The sequence below is a fragment of the Gasterosteus aculeatus genome, chromosome 20 (genome assembly GCF_964276395.1).
Source record: "Gasterosteus aculeatus chromosome 20, fGasAcu3.hap1.1, whole genome shotgun sequence".
Classification (NCBI taxonomy): domain Eukaryota; kingdom Metazoa; phylum Chordata; class Actinopteri; order Perciformes; family Gasterosteidae; genus Gasterosteus; species Gasterosteus aculeatus.
In genome coordinates, this window is record NC_135707.1 from 16,330,128 (window position 1) to 16,354,876 (window position 24,749).

A 24,749-nucleotide genomic window follows, 5' to 3' on the forward strand; every position below is an offset into this window, starting at 1 on the left:
ACGGGAGACCATGGACAATGTAAGGCATTTCTCATAGACTGCGACATGCATTTTGAACTCTCGCCTCAACACTTCCCCACAGATCGAGCCAAGGTGGCTTACGTAGTCTCCCACCTGTCGGGAAGGGCGAAGGCGTGGGCCGTCGCAGAATGGGAAAGCGGATCCTCAATCTGCGACTCCATTCAGGATTTTAAAGAAGGGCTCCGAAAAACTTTTGATCCGGTCACAACAGAGCGAGAACGGGCAAGAGAGCTCAGTGGGCTGAAGCAGACAAGAGAATCCGTCTGTGACTACGCCATTCGCTTCAGGACTTTGGCGGTGCAGAGCGGCTGGAATACCACAGCGCTTTATGACGTCTTTCTTAAAGGATTGGCTGCGCCCATCCAAGAGCGATTGCTGCCTCTGGACCTTCCTCCAGACCTGGACTCCCTCATCGCCCTCGCTATCCGAACGGATAATCGGCTCCTGGAATTTAGGGCTCTCCAGGGACAACGCCTGGACGCTCCACATCGCTCACAGCACTACCCCGCCCTCTCCGGGTGGGCTCCCGGCCGGGCGCCACCAGATCAGCGCCGGTCTTCTTCCCCGGTTGGCGGAGACGAACCTATGCAGCTGGGTGGTGCTCGGCTCACCCCGGAAGAACGGCAGCGCCGATTGAGGGAAGGTCGGTGTTTCTACTGCGGGGAGCTCGGTCACCTGGTAGCCGCATGTACGGCCAAGACGCCGTGGTTAGGCAACCGACCCACGGCTCCAGGCTCATCGACACGGGTTTTGACCTCCATTAAGGTACAACACAACACCACAGTCATGACGTTGGATGTTTTAATTGACTCAGGGGCTGACGAGAGCTTAATGGACTGGGGACTAGCAAACAGACTGGGGTTAAAGACAAAGACTCTCGCACGTCCCATCAGGGCTAGTGCTTTAAGTGGGGAAGCATTATTCACCATCACACATGTCACTGAGCCTGCTGTACTTTCCATAGACAATCACACAGAACTGATGAATTTTTTTTTGTTTCACTCACCGACAAGCACCCTAGTACTGGGATTCCCATGGCTTGTTCGCCACAACCCCCACTTAGACTGGCCTACGGGCAAGATCATGGGATGGGGAAAAGACTGTGAAGGGAATTGTTTGCGGGAGAAGCCTCACCGACCCATCACCACTTTAATAAACACTGTTTCTGCTCACCCCGTCGCAGAGCCCCAGTACCCAGATCTGACCTCCGTTCCCCCCTGCTACCATCATCTCAAGGAGGTCTTTAATAAAACAAAGGCCACGTCTCTCCCTCCACATCGACCGTATGACTGCGTCATCGAGCTCATCCCCGGCTCCACCATTCCTAAGGGTCGCTTGTATTCTGTGTCGGGACCCGAACGTCAGGCGATGACTGAGTACATTGATGCATCTCTGAAATCGGGGCTCATCCGGCCGTCATCGTCACCTGCGGGTGCCGGGTTCTTTTTTGTTAAAAAAAAGGATGGGTCTTTGAGACCATGTATAGACTATAGTCCACTTAACAACATCACAATAAAGAATCGCTACCCACTTCCCTTGATGACCTCTGTTTTTGATCAGCTCCAGCAGGCCACAGTCTTCACAAAACTGGACTTGCGCAACGCGTACCATCTGGTCCGAATAAGAGAGGGAGACGAGTGGAAGACTGGGTTCAATACACCGAGCGGTCATTACGAATACTTAGTCATGCCTTTCGGCCTCACCAATGCTCCTGCCGTATTCCAAGCCATGATTAACGATGTCCTCAGAGATTTTCTTGACCACTTTGTTTATGTTTACCTCGACGACATTTTAATCTACTCACCAGATCTAGACACACACAAACGCCATGTACACCAAGTCCTTGAACGTCTTCTCTGCAATCACCTGTATGTGAAAGCAGAGAAGAGTGAGTTTCATGCCGACACCATCTCCTTCCTGGGTTTTATTGTAGCCCCTGGAAGAGTCCAGATGGATCCGGCTAAAGTAAGCGCGGTGGCTGAGTGGCCTACGCCCGATAGCCGCAAGAAGGTTCAGCAATTCCTGGGGTTTGCTAACTTTTACAGGCGGTTTATCAGAGGCTTCAGCGCGATAGCTGGTCCCCTTCACGCCCTGACATCCCCCCAGGTGCGGTTCAACTGGTCCCCAGATGCAGAGGAGGCGTTTCAGAACCTCAAGTGTCGCTTCACCTCGGCGCCCATCCTTACTCTGCCAGACCCACAGCGCCAGTTCGTGGTAGAGGTTGACGCTTCCAATGAGGGGATCGGGGCCGTCTTATCGCAACGGTCAGCGGCCGATGGCAAGATGCACCCCTGCGCCTTCTTGTCCCGGCGACTAAACTCTGCACAGCGGAATTATGACGTGGGCAACCGGGAGCTGCTAGCGGTCAAGGTGGCCTTGGAGGAGTGGAGACATTGGCTGGAGGGGGCACAACATCCGTTTATCGTGTGGACAGACCATAGGAACCTCGAGTACATCAAACAAGCGAAGAGACTAAATTCACGCCAGGCCAGGTGGGCATTGTTTTTCAACCGCTTTTGCTTCACCTTGTCTTACAGGCCGGGGTCCCGGAATGTTAAACCAGATGCCCTGTCACGCATCTACGACCCGGAACCAGTGGCCAAAAAACCAGAACCCATCCTTCCACAGAACTGTGTGGTTGGAACAGTTTCCTGGCCGATAGAACAAGAGGTGAAGCGTGCGAATGGGGGGGCGCCTCCACCTCGTGGGTGCCCAGAGCATTGTTTGTTTGTTCCAGTGGAATTGCGCCCAAACGTGATTCGGTGGGCCCACACCTCGCTGCTCACCTGTCATCCAGGAGTCCGGAGAACAATGTTCGCCATATCTCAGCGGTTCTGGTGGCCATCCATGGAATCAGGGGTCCGGGAATACGTCGACGCATGTCCGGTCTGTGCTCGGAACAAAACGGCCACCGGGGCACGCATGGGACTGCTGCAACCCCTACCCATCCCATCCAGGCCGTGGTCGAACATTTCGATGGACTTCATCACGGGGCTCCCGGCTTCAAAAGGTAACACCACGATTTTAACCGTGGTGGATCGCTTTTCCAAGATGACACATTACATTGCCTTGCCTAAGCTACCTTCAGCTAAAGAGACTGCCCAAATCATGATGCAACACATCTTTAGAATTCACGGATTTCCCAAGGACATCGTGTCAGACCGGGGGCCCCAGTTCATCTCACGGTTCTGGAGGGAGTTCTGTCAGCTCATCGGTGCCACAGCCAGCCTGACTTCAGGTTACCACCCGGAGGCCAACGGCCAGACCGAACGGCTCAACCAACAGCTGGAGACAAGCCTCCGATGCCTGGTGTCACAAAGACCGACGGCGTGGAGCTCCTATCTGGCCTGGGCGGAATATGCCCACAACACGCTGCCCACCTCTGCCACAGGTCTCTCACCCTTCAAGTGTGTATACGGTTACGAGGCTCCTGTATTTTTTTACTCTGAGCAGGAAGTTGTAGTTCCCTCCGCCCATGCCCTGGTTCGTCGCTGTCATCGCATCTGGGCCGCCGCCCGTCAAGTGCTCATCAGACAGGGGGACAGAGTAAAGAAGGCAGCCGACCGAAGACGCCGTCCCGCACCAGAATACAAACCGGGACAACGGGTTTGGTTATCAGCCAAGGATCTGCACCTCAAAGTCCCTTCCAAAAAACTAGCACCGCGGTTCGTTGGGCCCTTCCCCATTTCCAAAGTAATTGGCCCCGCTGCCGTCCGTCTCCGTTTGCCCAGGTCAATTCGGGCGTACCCCACATTCCACGTCAGTCAGGTCAAACCCACCAAGGAAAGCCCCATGGTTCCTATCGCTGAGCCCCCGCCGCCACTGGAAGCAGCCGACGGAGGCTTACTCTATAAAGTCAAGAGACTATTGGCCGTACGCAATAGAGGCAGGGGTAAACAGTATTTAGTGGACTGGGAGGGATACGGTCCTGAGCACAGACAGTGGGTCCCGCGGCGCCACATAGATGACCCTTCACTTATTCAGGACTTTTACAGAGACCACCCTGAGCTACCTGGACCGTCAGGTGTCGGTCCTAGAGGGGGGGGTTCTGTCACACCGCGGTGAAATTGTCTGTTGTTTTACTCTGTGGGGCATTTTGTCTTGTCATTTACGGTTTTATTTTGAAATAATAACTCCTCTCGTTTCAGGTCACTTACCCTTCCTCATGTGTCACCAGTCTGATTGTCTTCCCTGATTCCTGATTGTGTCCACCTGTTCCCCATTCCCCTCCATGTGTATTAATAGTCTGCGTCTCCCTTTGTCCTGTGCCAGTGTGTTCGTCATTTCCCATGTGTTCTACCTCGTTCTGCCACGTCACAGGTTCCTTTTTGTTGTTATTCAGGATCTTCGATCGGCCCAGTGCCTTCACCTCCACGCAGGTTGTTTTTTGGTTTTGCTTAAGTTTTGTATTCCTAGGTTAGATGCAACATTAATCTTTCATAGTTCTTTGTTTTTCCTCCTATAAGGAGTGATTTTGTTTTGAGACGTTGCCTCCGTCAATAGAGTGCGTTGGTTACTTTGATAAATTTAAAAGCCTTTTGTTTTCCTCCTAGAGCGGAGTGATTTTGTTTTTTGATAGTTTTATAGCCACACTTCTTCCTGGTTTATTTTATCGGAAGAAGTGTGACCTAGGATAATTTCATAGCCCGCTTTAGACTCTGTCTGGAGGACCTTCGCTGCATAAATAAAGATCTCCTTTCCTACCTGAGAACCCTGCGCCTGCTTCCTATCTTCCTCACGGGCTGATATTTTGCATGAGACCTCTGGAAACACACTTCAGCTTGGCCTGTAAAATGCTGTCGCTTTGAGCAAATCCCTGATTAAATCCCTCAAACACATTTAGTTGGCTGTGTGAGGGGAAGCCTGGTTTTGGCTGTGAAGCCTAGCGCCAGCCACGGAGGAGGACGGAGAACAAGCCAGCAAGTAGGTGGTATATGTTGTGCTTTACGTGCTGCAGATGAGTCCGTTGGAAGCCTCCCCTCAGGCTTTCACGATCCTCTGTGTGCTACAGGAGTGACGCTCTCCCAGATGGTGCACCTCTGACCACAACGCCGGCAACCACTGTTGCACGGCCTCTGCAATGTAGCCTGCTGCAGTTTGAGTTAATTGCTCTATATTATAATACAGATAGCAGCATTGCTGTTGGCCGCCTTTTACGCCTCGAGCGAGTTTAATTTGACGTGAATTTAATGTGGAAAGAAAAAAGGAAGCGGTGAGAAATGAGTATTCAGCGCTTGGGCGCGGCACCTCGTTTCTACGGCCAACGACACCAGGCGAGCTCGCTAAATGAAATATCACTTTAACATCTGCAATGCTGGTTGTGGATTTACAGCTTCTGCAGAGAGAACGGGACAACATTGCCTCACATGCATCATTAACTTTTACTACCTTTCCTGGAAATCGGTTCATTTGCCGTTTTATTGCCATTTCAGGGCGTAAGGGTGGGTTTTTTCGGGGGATGCACGCGCACTTGTCAGGTCTGTGGTCCCAGACTCACAGGATGGAAGGCTGCAGCATCACAAACTTGAATTAGTTAATTACTGCAGCACAGTAATTGATGAATGCTTGCTGAATGCCTTGTTAGACGCCAGTTGTCCAGTCTTTTCACTCTAAACACATTAGTTTATCCGTGTGTCGCTGCACAGACTGGCATGTATATGCTGTCACAGCATTACAGACAGCCCAATAAACGGCATGGCCCCCGAGCTGTTTAACATGGAGAAATCTGCCGACATGTCTCATGTGTATAGAGGCTGACTCGTGTTGTTTTGAATCCAAGCCTTAAGATTGAGGGTCACACAGCCCGAGAAATGAAAGGACCGGAAACTAAGCTAATAGTGACACGGCAGAATCATCATTAGCACATATGTTTCGGAATGCATTGTTAGGCAGTGTTTATGAATATCTGAGAATATTCATTCATTCTAGTGTTTTATGCATGATTCATGAGCCTAGCACACGCACACACACGGTTTCTTGAAGAGAATTGCTTTCTTTATTCTGTTCCGCAGGCCTCCTCAGACAACAATAATGTCATAACCTCCGGCAAGAAAGAGAAAGTGGACTTAGTGAAGACAGAAACTAAATTAGAAAATAAAGTTGCTTTCTGACTTGCCTGGAGATCTTTAGCAAGTCTGCACGCGAGAAACCTCTTTGCTTTTGCTTTTTTTTTTGCATCTTCAGCAATATTTTAGTCAGCAGATCTCCATGATAACATAAAATAATCCCATTAAAAAAAAGAACAACTCCTCCCTTTGAATATGTGACTAGCTCTTATACGTAGAGACAGCTTATGGTTTTGGATGTAGGGCAACTCTTTGATGTGCGATTAGGCCTTCTTAAGTTCGTCCTCATGCAGAGAGAATGACAGGATGAGAGGAGGAAAGTTAAGGGAAGGTTCATCGACCTTAACATGTTTCAGGCACTTGGCTGTGGTCGTCCAGGACCCTTACCACACGCTTTTGGTGTAAATTTGAATGTGTTCACAGGTCAATGGGAGGAGGGCGCTGAAAAACTGCAGGAGAAAGACAATTCTCCTGACGGCTGAAGGAAGGAAGGAGAAGAAAGGGAAATTGGATCACGCTGGTGCTGAGAATGAAGAAGTGTCTGTCGAATGCAGTCAAATTCCTCACTAAAATCAAACCGACGTGGAGATGCACGAAGCGGGGCCATACTGGCTTACCTCAGCACTGCACCAGAGCGACTGTCACTGGATATTACCACGTGGACCACTGAGCCAATTCTCCCCCATCGCACCGGACAGGGGCCGCATTACATCGCTTTCTTACACCCACTCTCCTGCCCGGCGGACACACACTTCCCTAGCTTCCTGAAATGTGTCTGTTGGAGACATGCACATTAAATATGAATAGCCTAAATAATAAATGAAAGCTCTCAAAGATTGCATCCTGGGTCAAAAAAAAAAAACCAAACTGATCCAGCGTTTGTGACACAAAGCTATTGACATTCTTTGTGATCACTTTTATGACATTTTAAATTTGACAATTTGGGCATTTGTTGCCATATTTTTTTAGCATTCCCTCATTTTTGCCCTTGAGTGCTCTCATCCTTCCTGTATGCCACGTGGATATATAATGATCTATTTCAACAGAATAATACACTCTGAATGTATACTTTCAGGGAACAGTACGTTAGATGGTGTGTGTGTGTGTGTGTGTGTGTGTGTGTGTGTGTGTGTGTGTGTGTGTGTGTGAACGGCATTAATTCCTCTTATACACAAAAGGTTTATACACAGAGCATTCTAAGCCAAAGTCTCCTCAATGTCCTCCTCCAGTGAGAAGCGCGCAGAGGAGTGGCTGGGACTGGATCTCGTTTTCAGGCTGATGGAGCCGTACAGTTTAGCTGAACGCTTGGAATAAGCGACCACCTTCCTCCGGTACATCTCCCCCTTCCACATGGAGATCATCAGCAGCGTGGAGAGCACCACGCCACCCAGCGTGAGCAGGCAAAGCCCCGCTATGACGCACCGGTCCAGGTGGGCACCTATCCGGGCACTCTCCATCTCCAGCTTCTCCATCTCCCTCGCCGACACGCTGTCACGGTCCACCTCCACGTCGCGTGGCACGGCGTAGGAGATGATCACCAAGGAGATCCCGGTCACCAAGAACGTGACTGCACTGATGAAGCCGTAGTCCGTGGAAGACCCGGGGCCCTCCCCGAAGGAGAGATCGTCCTCGGACATGAAGGAAAGCTCCGGAAAAGTATCGGAGCAAGGCTCGCCGCTGTGCACGGCTCTGTGAGTACTTTTACAACTAGCGTCCGGGCTGGCCAGCCGTAGGTTGACGTTCTCGTCAACATAGCTGAACGATGTCTCTAATTCCTCGTCGCAACAAATCCGCACTTTCTCCTCGCAGGGGTGAGCGAGTTTAACCTCTGCGCCTCCCCTGCGCAGCGCCGTCCTTGGTGCTGAATGACACCGGCCATGGCAGCTGCGGGCCGCGTTACAGCCACCCTCCCTCGGGGCCGCTCCTCCTGTTGATCCGCTCGTCGTGCGGCCGTGCAGCGTGCTGGAAATCCGGTCAAGGACGTCGGCCGGATCGTCTGTGGGAAGCGGCGCCGGAGAAGCCATTCGTGTTCCACCACCTGCCGGTTGACTGCGAGCCTTCCTCCCACGATGCTTTCACTCCACAGCATCCCTAAGAGGGCACGCACCACATTTAGGTAAATGGTGCATCTTAATTCGATTATTGCGTTGCCCGAAGCGCTGGATAATTGCGCAAACACTTGTGCGTAATTTGGAACGATGCACCAAATGCAAATGCATCCATAGTTGAGCAGGGACCAAAATCATCAACACTTTAAAGTTGATAGGATCGATTAAGAAAAATCCCTTTATCCTTGAAAGGTGCTTATGGTGGATGTGATTAGCCAACTTCCTCTGTATCCAATTAGGAAAACATCCCACGCTACGAGATTATGCTCAATTCTAATTCTGTTTAAAAAAAAAGGACACAGACTGAAGGCATGCGATACACATAACAAAATCACACGTCAAATATATTTTCATTTATAAAATCAATTGTAGCCTGCTTCCGAGAAAGCCGCCAGAAAACGATTTCCCACCACAGCTTCTAACGATATATCCCCACACTATAGGCTACTAACCCTCGTCCACACTTTATTTGAATTCAGCAGAGGACGTGAGGTGCTCCGCTGCATGAAGGCTGGACCAGTCGCGCACAACGTGGCTTTATCTTCCTCTAATCCCCAACAAAACAGCTCATCGGACTGAAGAAATAAACTCACCGCGCTACTCGAGCATCGCTGCCGTCTTCTCCTCTTTAGCTGGGGGGGGGGGGGGGGGGGGGGGCGGCGCATAATGGTGACAGATAAAGCCTTATCAGTGGAGAACGCTTTGGATTCTCTCTCTCTCTCCCCTCCCTCCCCCCTCGTAAGTCCCTCCCACACACGGAGCCTCGGTTGCCCGCGCCGCGGCGCTGAAAGGAGCCTCGCTGTCTGTGTGCGGATTGAGATAACCTGCAGTCAGTCAAAGCACAAACGGGATGAGCCTCCTTGGGGCCCAAAGGGGGGAAACCCCGGAACCTGATCATTCGAAATGTTTATTTTTAGTAGAATGCCATTGAAATGTAAACTGTAAAGCTCTGGCTAGAGGCAGACATTGAGAATGTGCTGGTTCCCATAGGGATCATACAGGGAGCCCAATATAAGAGTGTGTGTGTATATATATATATATATATATATATTGAGTGATAAAAAACCAATGATATTGTTTGTTTTACCACACATTTTAAAACCATGGAAGTGCACGCAACAATGTGGGTGTTATCTGTTGATGAGGTCATTACATCAAAAAGTAAATCCACCATGATATCAATGGAAAAACAAAAACAAATCTGTCATCAGATCAGAAACATCCATCCAGGGGCGCCGTGCAAACGGCATTGTTTGAAGCGAGTGTATCGTGTACCATCTGTTCTCCTGCGCTCTCGCAGAAGATTACTGCTCACTGTGCCAAAGCCATTCTAATCCACGTTTAATCTAGAGATCAAATAGGTCACCTGATCTTCGACCCCGTGTACATCTTCGGCAGGCTCATCTCATTCACGCCATATCTTCAGAGCCCTTGCCTTAGAGCCATCTTTGAAGATGGACGATAAACAATAACACATAAAAAGGGACACTATATATGAAGTAGATGTAATGTGCTGGTCACCATCAACCATTTGGGAGCTTAATCCCACTTTAGACTGAATATTCATTCGCTGGCTGCTCCACCTTATGTTAGCGCAACCAGGCAGCAGCTATAAATATACATTTCCTGTGGTGCTAGTTGCTGCGTGAAAGGCTTTTGGCTCATTTCCCAACGAGGCTCCATTTAACAGATGAGTTAAGAGAAGGGGAGAGGACAAAAGAGACGGACAAAGATTTATTCCACCATCCTGGTGCCAGAAATTAGTTTGGAGAGGGGAGCCGTGATGCTCGTGATGCTTTATGTTCTGGTTGGTCTTCTTGTAGTCAACTTTAGTCGGTCTCATGCAGAGAGAAAGAGACGTGACTGTGCGCCCGTCTGTGCAACAGCAGCCAACCATCAGATGCTATCTGCGTGCAACAGTGCATCACTCTTCCTGCAAGGACGCCGACACAGCTTGGGAGGGGAAGTGCTGCTGGGGGACGCGGTGCTTCCAAAGGCTATGAATCCTTAGAGTGTCTCCTGCCGCAGGCATGCAGCCACACACAGAATAGGCAACATTAACCACTGATGCAGCACTGCTTTTCCTTTTGTCGACCAGTAGCAGATATTGGAAGGTGGAGGTGGGACGGTGGGCAGCAGGAGGGAGAGGAGGAGTGCGACAGTGCGTGTGCAGGAGTGTGAATTATGAAGTGAATTCGTGGATGAGGGAGTGACTGAGTTGCACGGCACCTCCAGCTGCTCTGTGTGAGCTGCAGAGGCTGGTCAGTGTCCCACATTAGCAAACTCTGTGAATATGAATGAGTAGAAGTGTGAGAATGACAAACAGGAAGAAGCCCGTTGGCTGCAGCAGCTTGTCTTAGGTTGAAAACCCACAACACATTCAAGTGTACCTAGGCCTTGAATAAGCCACATTCATGTCATATCGGACGATAATCATGAAATGCCTTGATGTTAACCTCGACCACATGGCCTCGGATTCCACAGATTTTTCTCCAAACAAACGTCAACAAACGTTTTTATGACGTGACTGCGGAACCCTGATCCGTGCCCATTACATCAAAACAGAATTTTTTTAGAATTTTTTCTTTTTATCTGGCTCCGCGTATCGTCCCCAAGTAGGCCTACCGACTGTTTGTGTCTCATCATCTACAATATCCTCAAGAAAGTGCTGTGAGTAACATGTAAAGGCTTGTGAGCTGCTCTAATCATCTGTGCCGTATAACTTGAACACCCCATAATTTAACCATCTGGCAGAGCCTATTTGCATAATATATGACCTATTTAGAGAAATTAGTAAAAAGGAAATTTTGTCTTCGCATTCCCGATCTGATACACAACAAAATTTGCTTTTTGAATAAAAAGGTACAAAACAACACAATATAGCTCCAAAGCAACTACATCCAACTTCACCTTCTCAACTGAACAAATAGCCTACAGCAACATTTGGTACAGAAAGTTTAAAGATTTTAAATCAGTCTTTAAATCACTCCAAGACGTTTCTTACCGGTGCGACACATTTCAGTAAAGTACTGGTTCGAAACTAATTGTTGGTGAAAAAAATAAGGAGAACCTGCATTGAACTTTCAACGTAAACTTTTTCGAGTTGACAAAAGAAAAGCAGGTTCAACCCGAACCGGATCTCAACATAAAACAGACAAATTAATTAATAAGACAAAATGCAGAAGCAACGAAATCCTTTCAGCTCTTCATACTTAATTTAGCTTTATTACACATTGAAAAATATCTGTCTCCTGAGTGTTTTAGGTCAACGGAATCCTTTGCCTGCAATCTTGCAGAGAGTATGCAGAGGTCACCAGCAGAGTGTGTCACAGCAGCGGGGTGCTGTAGATTATTAATAAGCAGGTGTACACACTCCCTGTGGTTTGCTTTGGAAGTCTGGCACGCAAACCCTTCAGTGGCTCCTAAAAAGCCTCCCGGAGAGGAGAGTGAATGCCGACAGCAGGGATGATAAGGGACAGAAGAGGCAGCCTGATGACATTTTTTCCTTCCTCGTCTTCCTGACAGGATGGCCGGCGGCGGCAGACCCTCTTATGAGATATTTACCACTTGGAGCCTAAAGTTCATTTACAGCGACTTTACTAATTGAAGTGGTGTGGTTGGCCTCGACCAAGCAGACACTGTGAGTGGGGGATAATGGAAGGATAATAATGGCCTGCTTAGTGGCTTGTGTGTGTGTGTGTGTATGTTTGGAGGCAAAGATTTATGCTTCGTGCAAAGATAAAACCTCACAGGGAGAAGAGAAAAAAAGCCTTTCGGTGATCAAGCGAGCTGACTGGGATAATGAATTCCACCATCTCATCGACCCGTCTTCTCTTCATCGTCTCTTTGTCATAATTAATGGGATGTTACACCATCACGCTAAAGCTGCTTTTGAATTTTAACGCTTTTAATAACTCGCAGGGAGTCCGTCACTGTCTCCCGCCTCTGCGTCTTCACCTGGAGCGCTGCCAATCCAATGTGCACGGGTACCATGGCTTCCTAATCGTGACGCAGCAAACATGTTGTTTCAGCCACTCAGTCACAGTTAGTCTAGCGCGTCGCTAAATGGTTGGCAAATTCATAATTCTTACTGCTGACCAGGAAAGCATTTTAGACGGGATGGTTCTCATTCATTAGGTAAATGAGAAAGTCTTGGGTTCAGGCCAAAGAGGTTGATTATATTTAGTGACTATAGGAAGCCAATCGCTGAGTAGTCTGCTGGCACCGGGGGACTTTTCCTTCTGAGGTTTTACCCAAGTTTTCATTTAGGAACGAAAGGCCTTCTCTTATAAAAGGTGCTGTGAGTAATACATTGAAAACAATACCGAGGTCCCGGTCGAGAATTTGTGAATGTGTCCACTGGTGAGATATTCATCCACAACAACAACACAAATAAATGAGGAGTTATTCCCATAACAACTAGCAGAGGAAGGAGAACGTTTTCAACAGCTCAACAGCAGAGCAGTTCTTCAATTCAAATCTCTTCAGATGTTTTGAGATCATTGCCATTTTGCAGGCCAAAGCTTCTGTTTGGCTTAATAATAAACATGTATACCCTAGAAATTGCACAAAAGACTTGAACACGCCCGTGTGGCAGGTGCTCGAATAGCAGTCAGCGCTCACACCTTTAAGCATTTGCGATGTATAAACTGCGTAATGAAGCTTGAGATCACACAGATAACGGTAACCTGGCTCCTGTCCATTGTCTCAGTAGCAGTGTTTGACCATGAGGTGGCAGTGAAGACACACTGCCAGTGTTGTGAGGGAGGAGAAGCCCTCACAATCATCAGTTGGGGAAGAAATTCTGCACGAATCAATAAGTAGAGTGGTGCTAGTAATCTCATCTACCTCTAAGCATGACAGCAAATCACGTTTTTTAAATGTTATGATTTTGGATTGCACAGCTTTATCATGTAAAACATTATTTCTACCGTGTTGTGATACTATGGACCACGGGTGTGTGGTCAGTCGTCCGGCCTCTCAGCCTAGAATATTGTGATTTCTTTACTTCGTGTTCATACGTAACGCTGGATTTCATTGTTACAAACGTGTCTTCTGTGGTTAATTCGGGCGACTTTTGGAGGACTGTTTGCCCCGAAGGGGTTAGCGTGACATTAACATCCAATGACTGCTTATTTTGGCCAGTTGCTGTTGAGGTTGTTTACACACCATATCATCACCTTTTAAGGTGGCGAACTTGTTAGGAAACATTTGCATATGTATTCCTCCAGTAGATTTAGAGCAACATTATCGTTCATTTGGAGTTGTGTTTCCACCTGGTGAATGGAGCATCCATATGCACATCCAGTTGATAGTTCTCTCTATAGGTTCACCACTAAGAGTGACCCCTTTCACCTTGTAATTTGATAGCTTGTTTTCAGGCTGATCAACCTCTTTGACCACTGGGTCCGATGTGAACTGGCTGTAAAGTTTACAATCCAGTTGGATAGGGCAACTAAACGAAATGACTCTCCCTGGACTGTTATTGCGCCAGTAATGAATCATAAAAAGCATCACCATTTAAATAAAAGGAATTGGCACGCTCTTTTCCAAGAGCATGCATATACAGTCTAATTGTACTGGCAGCAATCACCAAATTACTCCTTTAAATTGTGGGATTCTGTCTCTTTACTGGCTGAGAGCAGTGGTGACCTCTCACGGTCTCACACCTCAACCCTTCATTCAGCCCTCCGCTGACTCAGCGTAGTGCGATACAATCGATACAGAGGTGACAGTGACTTAATGCCTCATGAGAAAATACTTGTACACTGGGCTCAAGTCGGAGAACAGGCTCTAACGCCACCCATCCGTATCGTGATGCACAACACCTCACCTTCTGAGAAGCAACGCTGTATACCAGCCCCACAGCGGGAACCGGCATGTCCTTGTCGATGAGGCGCGAGGAGTCAGGTAGACGACCATGAGACAGAATACTAGTACATAGAGATAAGACAGATTTACAATTTCCACGTTTCCATACATGGATCAGACACTTTAAATAGTGACGTGTTTTGTATACAGCGCAAAATTACACAGATTGAAGAAAACAAAAAAATACAAATAGGCGGCTGTCACGCCTTTCATGCATGTTGCATTTAAAAATGATATTAAAGTCCTCTTCTTGGTGATCTGCTTTACTGCTGTAATAGTCCTGCAATGTCTTCTCATTTCCAAACACGTATGCTCCTGTCTTGCAGACACAGCGACCTTAACAGGATTTGATGTACCACTTTGTAGTAACATGCAAGTACGATACACAAATGATGTCATATACATATCTGACTATGTTCAAGAACCAACAAATTAATTTAATCACTGTCAAAACAGTGAATTAGACCACCTCACCATTGTACCTGCATGGTTATTGTGTTGATTTACATTCCACCAATGTGAGTTTACATTTAGTAGTACTGACTTCGGGTTCTGTTCTGTGAAACATCCATCCATTCATTGTCAAACCGCTTATCCTGCACACAGGATGTGAAACATCATTTAATTATTTGATATCATATATTTTATAGTATTTCATCAGTGTGAATATATCTCTTTGAGGGTTTATATGGGACATTGTGAGGACAAACTCCAAACCAAACATTATTCAAATCTGCAGAGCAGTATTATAAATCCTAAATTCCAAGAATAGGATAAGATTTGGCAAAATCTCCATTAAAATGGAGCAGTTATAATATAATAATAGTTGAATCAGTATACAAAGTAGCGTCAAGTGTTGAAGCAAGCTGAAACATATTCAATTTCATTGAAAAAAAAACTTCTGCAGTTAATCTAAAAAAACACTTCAACACACTCAAATGTCATTTACAGGTGTTTTTTATTGATCGAACACTCTTATGAAGCATGAACACTTAACAAAAGCATACAGACAACGTGATAGATTGAAGGAATAACCATATATTGTTATATCAGTAAAACGGTGCGTGTGATCCTTCATCATTACATCATTAGGAATCAGGAATCAGGAAACATTTATTACCAAATGTGCCAAACATACAAGGAATTTGTCTTGTCGGTGTCTTTTAATTTGTCTTTTCATCAGTTCTACTTTTGCACAAAACATCTGTATGCGACACATGTGAGCTCTCTGAGCCCCGTCATGGGAGGGGAGCAGTGTGCGGGTCTCTCCGGGAAGCTCTCAGTCATGACTGCGTGAGCAGAGAGAAGGGAGCAGGGCGCGGAGCTGCCAGCGACACCTCCTCCAGCCCGCTCTCCGAACCTCCACCAGCACCCTGCTGTCTGCTCTAGCATGTTTCTGTGGGAGAGGGGTCCTCGGGCGGATTCAACTACCACATTTGGGTGAAAGGGACCAACTTTGCCTGCATTACATGAGGATGAAATTGTGTTTTTGGAGAATTTGAGCTCGTTCGAGCTTTGAAGCCAGGGGCCCCATTTACGCGTTCTGGTGATTTTAGTCTGACCCGCCTGGGTTTTTTTTTTTTCTCTATTTTTTTTTTTGACGTGATGGCCAACCTCAGTATGGTTGACGTGACCGTGGAGAACGGCACGTCGGTGCAGGACAATCAAACCCTGGGCGTTTGGACCGACTACACGGTCGAATACAAAGTGGCCAGCGTGTTCCTGGTGTCGCTCATATGCGGCTTGGGGATCGTGGGCAACGTCATGGTCATCCTGGTGGTCCTGACCACCAAGCACATGCGGACCCCCACCAACTGCTACCTGGTGAGCCTGGCCGTGGCTGACCTGATGGTGCTGACGGCCGCCGGGCTGCCCAACATCACCGACGCCCTGCACGGGCAGTGGGTGTACGGCTACGCGGGGTGCCTGGGCATCACCTACTTCCAGTACCTGGGCATCAACGCGTCCTCCTGCTCCATCACCGCCTTCACCGTGGAGCGCTACATCGCCATCTGCCACCCCATCAAAGCGCAGTTCCTGTGCACTTTGTCCAGGGCGAAGAAGATCATCCTCCTGGTCTGGACGCTCACCTCGCTCTACTGCGTCATGTGGCTCTTTCTGTCCGACACCAAGACGTCGGCGTACGACAACGTGGTGCTGCTCAGCTGCGCCTACAAGGTGTCCAGGAGCCACTACCTGCCCATCTACTTCACGGACTTCGCGGTGTTTTACGTGCTCCCCCTGATGCTCGCCACGGTTCTGTACGGACTGATCGCGCGGATACTGTTCGTCAACCCGCTGCCCTCGGATCCCAAGAGCGGCACCAAGAAGTGGAAGAAGGAGACGGGGCAGGGGGGGAGGATGAGCGGCACCTGCTCCTCCAGCAGCACCACGGCGGCCTCCCGCAGACAGGTGTGTGTGTGTGTGCGTGTGTGTATGTGTGTGTGTCAGTCAGGCAATTTCGATTCCCTCCAATTAGAGAAAAGTTCATTTAACACAAAAGTCAAGGAGAGCAACACAATAATGTGATCATTATTGTGTTGTGGTCAGTGCATGAATGCATGAATGCACTGACCACAGGTCTCATTGTAAGTGACCCCACACCGGGTTACACTCGGCAAAGTTCTGTGTAATAGTAATTATTAGTATTGCCAGATTAACAAGTACTTTCCTTTTCGTTTTATACTTTGACCTGATGAAACCCAACATGTACACCAGCGATGCACTGCCCTCTGCCACAGAGTTTTCCAATTTAAACACCATACAAAATTATTCACATTTTAGAGGAACACAAATTCATTTGGCTGAAAAGTCAGTGACAAAAATCACGTTATGTTTGGGGTCAGTTAGAGCTGTAACCCCCCAAAAGAACTGCTGTAAAACTGCACACACCCGTAGGCTGGTGATGCTTAAAAAGTACAAAATTTGTCAGGTGTCCCAGTGATGAAACAAATGTTAAGAATGTTTTTTAAGAGAATGTCCAAACTGAGCCTATTGGATAAACTGTTGACACTTTATAAAAGTGTCAAACAATTTCTTTTACAGTTTGGTTACTTTTTTATTGGAGTTTTGAAAAAGACACAATTGCAAGCACTACTTACTCAATTGTTGCCATGGCATCAAAGTAATGCCAGCTGTTAGTTACCTTCAGATTGACACAAACGAAATGCACCTAAAACTCTTTTATGTGACCTGTGTTCTTTCAGCGGAGCAGGACTGATTTTTTTTTAAACGTTGATGCAGAAATTCATCCAGTAGCTCGTAGAAAACCACCAACAAAAGTACTTAGGCCAACAAGGCTTTATAGAAAGAGCTTGTGAACTTGAATTCTCTAAAGGCCCAGACGCACAAGTGGCAGGCAAAGGCGTTTCTTTGTCGGATCACAGGAGAAGGCCTTAGGATGACAGGGGTGTGAGCGAGCTACATAGTTAAACTCCAACTCAAATACGCTTTTTGGCTTTTTCTCCTTACTGCTGGTTTTCTTTCCCTGTTTTATCTTTGACCAACGCATACCCACAAACACACAATCACAATTGTTTTTTCGTGGGAACGATTCTTGCAATCTACCCTGAGCTTTACTGCATTACCTGAAGGTCAAGACATAACGAGGATGCAGGATTGGGTATTTCTCTCACCGATGACACTGGCAGCGCTTCCAACCAATCGAATTATTCTCACCTGACTGCAGCCCAGACGGCAGAAAATACATGTGGAGAGGACTTGATTTAATTCGATTCCATTACTGGATTATCACCTGGTAATCATATTAGCTAATCCGGGTTTTGTTGAATTGCCCGCTCTGTGTTGTTGGAAATTGATTAAACGAATAAATAACAAGTGATAAGTGATAAGTTTGTATGTATTTAACAAGGAACAGCTTGGTGTGTTTATGGTCACATTTTCCAACTGGGAAAACAATAATCTTCTACCTGACAACTCCTATCTAGTTACCTTTTAATTGTGTTAATCTATAAAGTTGTAGTTTTGAAAGAACTGCAAATGATCTTTTTGCAATTCACTTACCTACCGAGGCATCCGATTTAAATGAATTGATGCAAAAGATTTACGCTGGACTTAAAGAAGATTCTGCGTAAGGATACTAATGATATGGTAACTCTGTAGAAACTCTGTATTCTGACACGTTTGTTTTCTCCAAAACAAAACTGCGGGGGAAGGAAAAGGCTGTGACAGTGGAACTGTTGTTATTTATGACAAAGACCCGAACAAATCGATGGGTTTTAAATTTCTCTGCTCACAGAAACACAAAGAAATGTGTTTTAAAGAAGTCCCCACACTTCAATAATAGATTAGGTTTCGTCTAAAACAACTCATACACCACCTGCCGCCTACTTGCTTAAGGTCAGTAGGCCAATCTGGGTGTGTCCCCTTTTCAAAATGAGATTTTTCCTTTCAAGATTTATATTGATTAAAAAGAGGATTTTGGTTTGTTTTGTTTTTTCCTGTGAATTTGCTAAATGGATGACTGTGGCCACTAATATGTCATCAATATATTGTTTTATTTTACATCAGGAAGGCTTTAGTTAATTATTGTAGAATGAATTTGTTTCCATAGCAGGTCAGAAATCTAAAGTAAGACGTTAACAGGGGGATCAATCAGGGGGAGGAAGCGACAATCCAAAATCCATCAAGCAACTCTGAATTGGCTGTGTGTACTCAATGCTGTCCAAAATGTTGACAGTTATTTGACTTCTAGCGAATTTTGTTTTTGTACAATTTTTCTTCCAGTTTGGTTGTTTGAGGACTTTGTTTATCCCACTGAGGGTTTCCTGCTGATGCAAAATTTGTGGTCCTTCTAAATAAAAAGACAACAAAATGATCATACACATGTAGCAGTATTCAGGAGCACCAAGCTGAGCATTCAGCATTTCTAACTACGTATCTCCGGAAATCAATTCAACCAAAATTTCAGTGACACCATCAATATTGGAACAGTAGTGTTGATCTCATTAAACATACTCGAATTGACTCAACAGAACAGGTGTTCATGTGGAGATGCGGCTGTGCTCTCAGGCTGCATATAAGTCAATAATTACTCCTCAGCTTTGGTGGAGAGAGGCTTGGTGAGAATGACTTTTTATTTTCTTGGGCATGACCGTGTGCACCAACCCGTAAATTGTAATCTCTGAGATATCAGCCCTGATTGATCGTGTGCTTTCAGGTCCCAGAATTCTCTTGTGTTGCTGCTTTGTCAGAAATAAAACGGTGGAATAATTGAATTTCTCTGAATACGTCTTTGTACGCGGGTGATTTGAATCGGTAAAGGAGGACTCCACCACCAGCAGTTTCATTTCCTCCACATGTCCAAAAGAGTGATGGCTGACTTCCATCTAGCTGGCTTAGCTTCTGGCTCCTGGTATTGTGAATGCTGGCTCACTGTTGCTGTGTCATGGCTTAGATAGACACGAGAAACGAACAACATATTGTTACTACAACCATTAAACCTTGGTTCGCTGTCATAGAAGGCCTCATACTGTATCGACTCCACGTGCATGGAAAACACTTAAAGTGTAATTAATTGTCCAATAGCATGTGATTCCATTTGGTTGCAGCACATCTTAACGCGTGATTGTGTTTTATCAGGTGACCAAGATGCTAGCCGTGGTGGTGGTCCTCTTCGCCTTGCTTTGGATGCCCTACCGCACCTTAGTGGTGGTCAACTCCTTCCTGGACAAGGCCTACCTGGACACCTGGTTCCTTCTCTTCTGCCGTCTCTGCATCTACCTAAACAGCGCCATCAACCCGGTCATCTACAATGCCATGTCCCAGAAGTTCCGCGCCGCTTTTAAGAAGTTGTGCCACTACGGCCCTCAGCACGCGGAGAAACCTGCCTCTTACAGCGTGGCACTGACCTACAGTGTCATCAAGGAGACGTCTAACGGCGGAAGTCCCGACCACTTCGCCGCGGAAATGGATGGCGAGCCGAACACCCCGAAAAATCGCTACTTACCTGCCAGCCTCCTGTCAAGTGCCAAGGACATGCCGTTCGCAGAGTCTCCCCTGTCAGGTAGTGATGTCAAAGCCTGAGCAAAACACACTTTCCACCTCAAGTGGAGAGCAAAGAGATCCGCTGGCTGAATCCGGTCACTGATGGGACACGGAGACCCTGAGCTCGCTCTTTCAAATTGAAATTGCCAAAAGCAAAATACGTAGATGAATTAGATGAGGTATTAGCAAGGAACAGTCGTTACATCTGCAAAAATAAAGCATTTGCATTTGCAAAAATGAAGCAAATACAAACTGCTTCCATTCATTCTCCTCTTCTTCTAGACACAGAAAGTTGACGGATGTTGAAGCAAAAATAAATCACTCAGAATTGTGTAATTACTTAAGTTATAAAACAGTAGATGTAAAATCAGCAGCCCTGTCAGTCCATCCCTATGAATCCAGCTGTGAAATGTCTACAGCCCGTATCCTGCATCCTGCAGACTACAACAATTAACGGATTACCGCGCGTACCATTCTGGGCTGCCGTTAAAAAAATATATTTTGTCAAGTGAGTGCAAAAATACAAATTGAGGCTACTGAGTGATGGGTTTGTGCATGATGTCTTGTGAAAGTTCTGCATTCTTACCTCACCTTCTAGTAGCGGCTTGGCTCGCTTGGAGCCTTGATGGCGGTGGTACCAAAATTAACACCCTGTCCTATTGATAACGTCCGCCAATGGACGGGAATCTGGGTGAGTCATGTGGTTCCATGCAGTAGAAATGTGGTATTCAAATCAACGCCACAACACAGGGGCGTTCCTTGTTTATCCACAACAGGAAAAATACAGTTTTGTTTTATTGCTTCCTGTATCAGTACAAATAAGTTTTGCTACGGAAGTGCTCTTTATACCAGTAGTTTGACTCCAACAAAGAGGCCACGCAGCTACGTGCTAGCTTTGTCCCAGCGGTAGAGGTATGGCGGATAGATGGAAGTAGATAGCCGTCACCAAAGGTCCCTGTGAGACGTTTTCTTATAGTGTCGTATTAGTGTATGCGAAATAGGGGCGACGATTAGCTGGCTTCTTTTGTTCTTCAAACACGTCCGGAGGCTGCTTGATGAACCACCACCACGCCTCTTCTTGCACGAGCTGAATTAATCAGATTTAATGTGTGGGTATGGGCTGAGTGAGGATGGAAATAACTGGTATCTCTCTCGTGACATTCAGCAACTAATAAATGACTGGGTAGAAATAGCTGCGTTTCCGTCTGTGGATTTGGCGTCATGCCTCATCAAACGATCTCGTCCATCTACAATATATCAGTCTCACATTTTTTAATCAAGGATATTTTCTTTCATGGTTTTATTGCCCTGCGCTGGGATACAATGTTATCTCAGTGATGCCCAGGTTTCCCTGCGTTACGCTTTTCTCTTTGTCCATGAACCTCCCCACCAGAAACCATGTCATTCAGATGAATCCAAACGCACAAAACCGTAAAATCGTAATCCTGCTAGCTCGAAAAAGCACGGACATGGAATTACATGACCTTTCGTGAGTGTCTTGGTAACAAAAAAAAGACAGAGCCTCATTTAACGCTGCCATGTCAGCAAAAAAAAAAAACCCTTGCGGGCTAATGAATTCTGCAGAGATTTTAGTCTTAACAGGGACGGACTCGGCAAAGCCATACGTTGCTGTGGTCGACGTGAACCTCTGCATGCTCCGCGAGGAGCCTGCACAGGGCTGCTGACCGGTGTCTGATTACGGGGACGTAACTCTGGGGTGCAGAAGGAAAGGCTGTTCGTCGAAGAATCAGAAAACTGCCGTAGCGGTAGTTCACTGATATTGCCGAGGTTCGGAGCGTGCAGCGCTTTTCTGATCCCACAGAGCAACGATGGGCCGTGTAAATAGGGTGCGACAGAGTGGCACACTCGAGTTGCTGCAATCCACAGTATGTATGTAGCTCACGCTGCTATTAAAAGAAGAATTCTCTGCTATTGGTCTGAGCTAGGTATCTGTTTAAATTGAAGAGCACTCAGAGGGGAATGAAAACTGTGTAAACTGAACGAAAGTGGTGAGCGTTTCTGTCAACACAGCCAGTTTGCTTGAAATCTATTGTGCAGTGCTACGTGAAGTTGTTTAAATATTGTGTTTTTGAAATGTGTGCCAGCAAGTGCATTAAAAAAAAAGGAAGAAAAGAAGGTTGTTTTGACCCATTGTTACATCAGTGTGTTTTCTATCATTTTAAACCAGTCAGTGGAAGCTAATGGTCCTTGAACTTGAATATGTGCTATATTAGAAAATTAAAAAAGTCTGCTGTTTGTATCACAAAGTGGAGAAAATCAAGAAGCGGTTGTGCGGGAGGTGTTTTGTAGTCTGCGCGGTGCGCACAGATCGCAGCATGAACGCAAGCTTTTGTGAGATGAACACAAAGACGACAAAGATGTGATACCTGATGCATTTACATCAGAGGCATTGCTTTGTTTGGCCTTACATTTCTGTTTCACGGTTGTTGTTTTTTTCTGCTCTTGCTGTTTAAATGGATTGTTTTGTATTTTGTGTTGTTTTTTGCCCATATTAAACACGGACAATAATCGCTGCGCCTCTTGCAACATCTTCCTGTCTCGCACCATCATTTCTCTTTTCACTGACCTGCACCCCTACTGATCAGCCACGACTGAAAAAAAAAAGAGCCACATCCAAGAGCGCCATGAATCAGGCGCACATGTCCTCTGCAGGAGACACGACCACACGGGGGACATCCATCAGAGCGGCTGATGGCTTTGTTTTGAAGTCACTCGCCGTGTGGTGGCCTGGCCTGACACAAATGAATCTCACTGAAGCCGTTTGAGGCCAACTTTACTGTTATCACAAATAACATGACACCCCGGCGCGATTTATGTTAAGCTCGAGCAATATCCGACTCGTTAAACCTCCCTCAATTTGGTTAGACGTTAAGGCTGGACGATATATTACAGTAAGCATCCATGTGATGCTAAACAGCTTAACGTGCTGGGAGAGAATGTCCCTCGAACACAGAGGCACTAATGGACACCTGCTGTAACGTTTAATCTGCTGCGCGCCCTCCAGTCGTAAATTTGAATGCCACACACACACATACACACACGCACTATAGTTTCAAGGTAGAATCAGTTTATGTGACAAAAAATACTCAGAATTCAAGAAAGTGGTATTTCTGTGACTCTCAACTTTCCAAATTTAAATTTATAGAGAGCATATTTGATTCAAATCTCCTATTTGCTGTTGAGTTATGACACAAAATGTCTCTGTCTCTCTCAGACATTGCATTTGTCCTCATGCAACAAACATATCCTCAACATTTAGTTTTTGGCCTTTAAAGACCCACTCTGTGTGAAAAGATGATTGATCCATTAGACAAACCGGTGGGCAGGACCTTCTAGTGGGTGGAAATATTATGTGCAAAATGGACATTATGCGTTTGATTCAAGGTTGCTGAAATTCAACGAGCTGTGCTTACACTTCCCTTCATGGGATAATACCATACAGAGGTACCAGTTACACTGTATCGCTCAATTCCCCCCATGTTTATCAGGCCATTCTCAACCAATCACTGAAGTTATCCTGTGGTGGTGCAGGAAAAAAAACATTTACTGGCTGGAGGTTAAAAATCAGACACTGAGCCGCGTTGAAGTGGCCGAGAGAATGACACATCAGAATAAAAGCCTCAGCTGTGGGAAACTGCACCGAGGAAATGGACCTCACTCTATGAACTTTATCCATTTGACCGCCTCTGTTTTCCAATCCTGTTGTTTCGAGTGGCGGCGAAAGGCAAGTGACGAAGTAATGCAGTCAGAATAACGCCAATAATTTTGCATGAGAAAAGAACGTTGATGAACACTCGTGCTCGAGTGCCAACCGTTCGCTCCCACTGTGAGTCACCGCTCTTTCTCCTTCTCTGCAGTTCATTTACATGCCTGTCAATTTATGCAGCCATTATTCTCCATGTAATTATCCTGGATTGAGAAGATATTAGACCTCCAGAGTGGGTCTATATGGCGTTTCCTGTAGAAAACACCCCTGTATAAGAGGGCGAGCGACTAAATTCTCTGCTCATTTAGACATTACCCCGTTCTGTCTTCACATAGTAAATAGTACGGTGATTTACTTTTACTACTAGCTGTACGTCAACAGGTTGGATCATGATGTGCATACATATGAGAAGAGAGGACTCACATCTGGCGTTTCCTTCTACCTCAGTGTGTCGATATTAATTGCCTGATTCCGCTAATCAATCCAAGCCAAGTGAGGCAGAACCGTTTTCTTAAAAATAGTTATTTTTTCAAACATATTCGCAGAAACTAGCGTAACAAGAAATATTCTGCACTCCAAAAAGAAGCCTTGTTAAGCCTTGACTTCAATGAGTCCACGCATCAGCACACAATGGTGACTTTAGGATGAGCTATTGAGCCCCTGAATGTCAGCGTGAAAACAAAGGAAGGAGCATGCACAGCATGTTACTTCATCATCTCTCCTTCCGTCCCCCGAGGCTTGCTCATTGACGATGTATTAGAAGCACTGGATCAGAGGTATCTGTTCTTATGCTTGTTCTTATGTTACTGTAACAAAAACACCCATGAAAGAGTGCAAAAGCTACACCGTTGAAAGCTTGATGAAGATCTCATTGAAGCTCATCATATTGATTAGTCAAGGTAATTATGTTTCATTTCAGACAAAGAAGCAGTTTTTCTGAGGATAACAAAT

General features: G+C 46.3%; 2 protein-coding genes across 3 annotated transcripts; one reads left to right on the plus strand and one right to left on the minus strand.

The window, feature by feature from the left end:
* Positions 1–5,993: 5,993 nt before the first annotated feature.
* Positions 5,994–8,828, minus strand: tmem74 (transmembrane protein 74). 2 transcript variants are annotated; one of them, XM_040166034.2, is made up of 2 exons: positions 8,788–8,828; positions 5,994–8,177 (listed from the first exon to the last, which is right to left on the minus strand). In XM_040166034.2, the coding sequence occupies exon 2, from the start codon at positions 8,108–8,110 to the stop codon at positions 7,283–7,285; it is 828 nt and encodes a 275-aa protein (XP_040021968.2). In that variant the 5' UTR covers positions 8,111–8,177; positions 8,788–8,828; the 3' UTR covers positions 5,994–7,282. The 2 variants fall into 2 exon arrangements, with proteins under 2 accessions (XP_040021968.2, XP_040021967.2); XM_040166033.2 differs by having other exon boundaries at positions 8,647–8,816.
* A 6,518-nt stretch (positions 8,829–15,346) lies between these two features.
* Positions 15,347–22,601, plus strand: trhra (thyrotropin-releasing hormone receptor a). Its single transcript, XM_040166032.2, has 2 exons — positions 15,347–16,477; positions 19,667–22,601. Exons 1-2 carry the CDS (start codon positions 15,671–15,673, stop codon positions 20,108–20,110), a joined length of 1,251 nt encoding a protein of 416 aa, XP_040021966.1. The 5' UTR covers positions 15,347–15,670; the 3' UTR covers positions 20,111–22,601.
* The last annotated feature ends 2,148 nt before the right edge of the window (positions 22,602–24,749 follow it).

What these genes read in the sequence shown, in the direction of transcription:
- tmem74 (XM_040166034.2), bottom strand. Translation starts at nt 8,110, where the DNA reads ATGGCTTCTCCGGCGCCGCTTCCCACAGACGATCCGGCCGACGTCCTT.
- trhra (XM_040166032.2), top strand. Translation starts at nt 15,671, where the DNA reads ATGGCCAACCTCAGTATGGTTGACGTGACCGTGGAGAACGGCACGTCG. An exon ending in CGGCGGCCTCCCGCAGACAG is followed by an intron (nt 16,478 to 19,666) that starts GTGTGTGTGTGT and finishes GTGTTTTATCAG; the next exon opens with GTGACCAAGATGCTAGCCGT.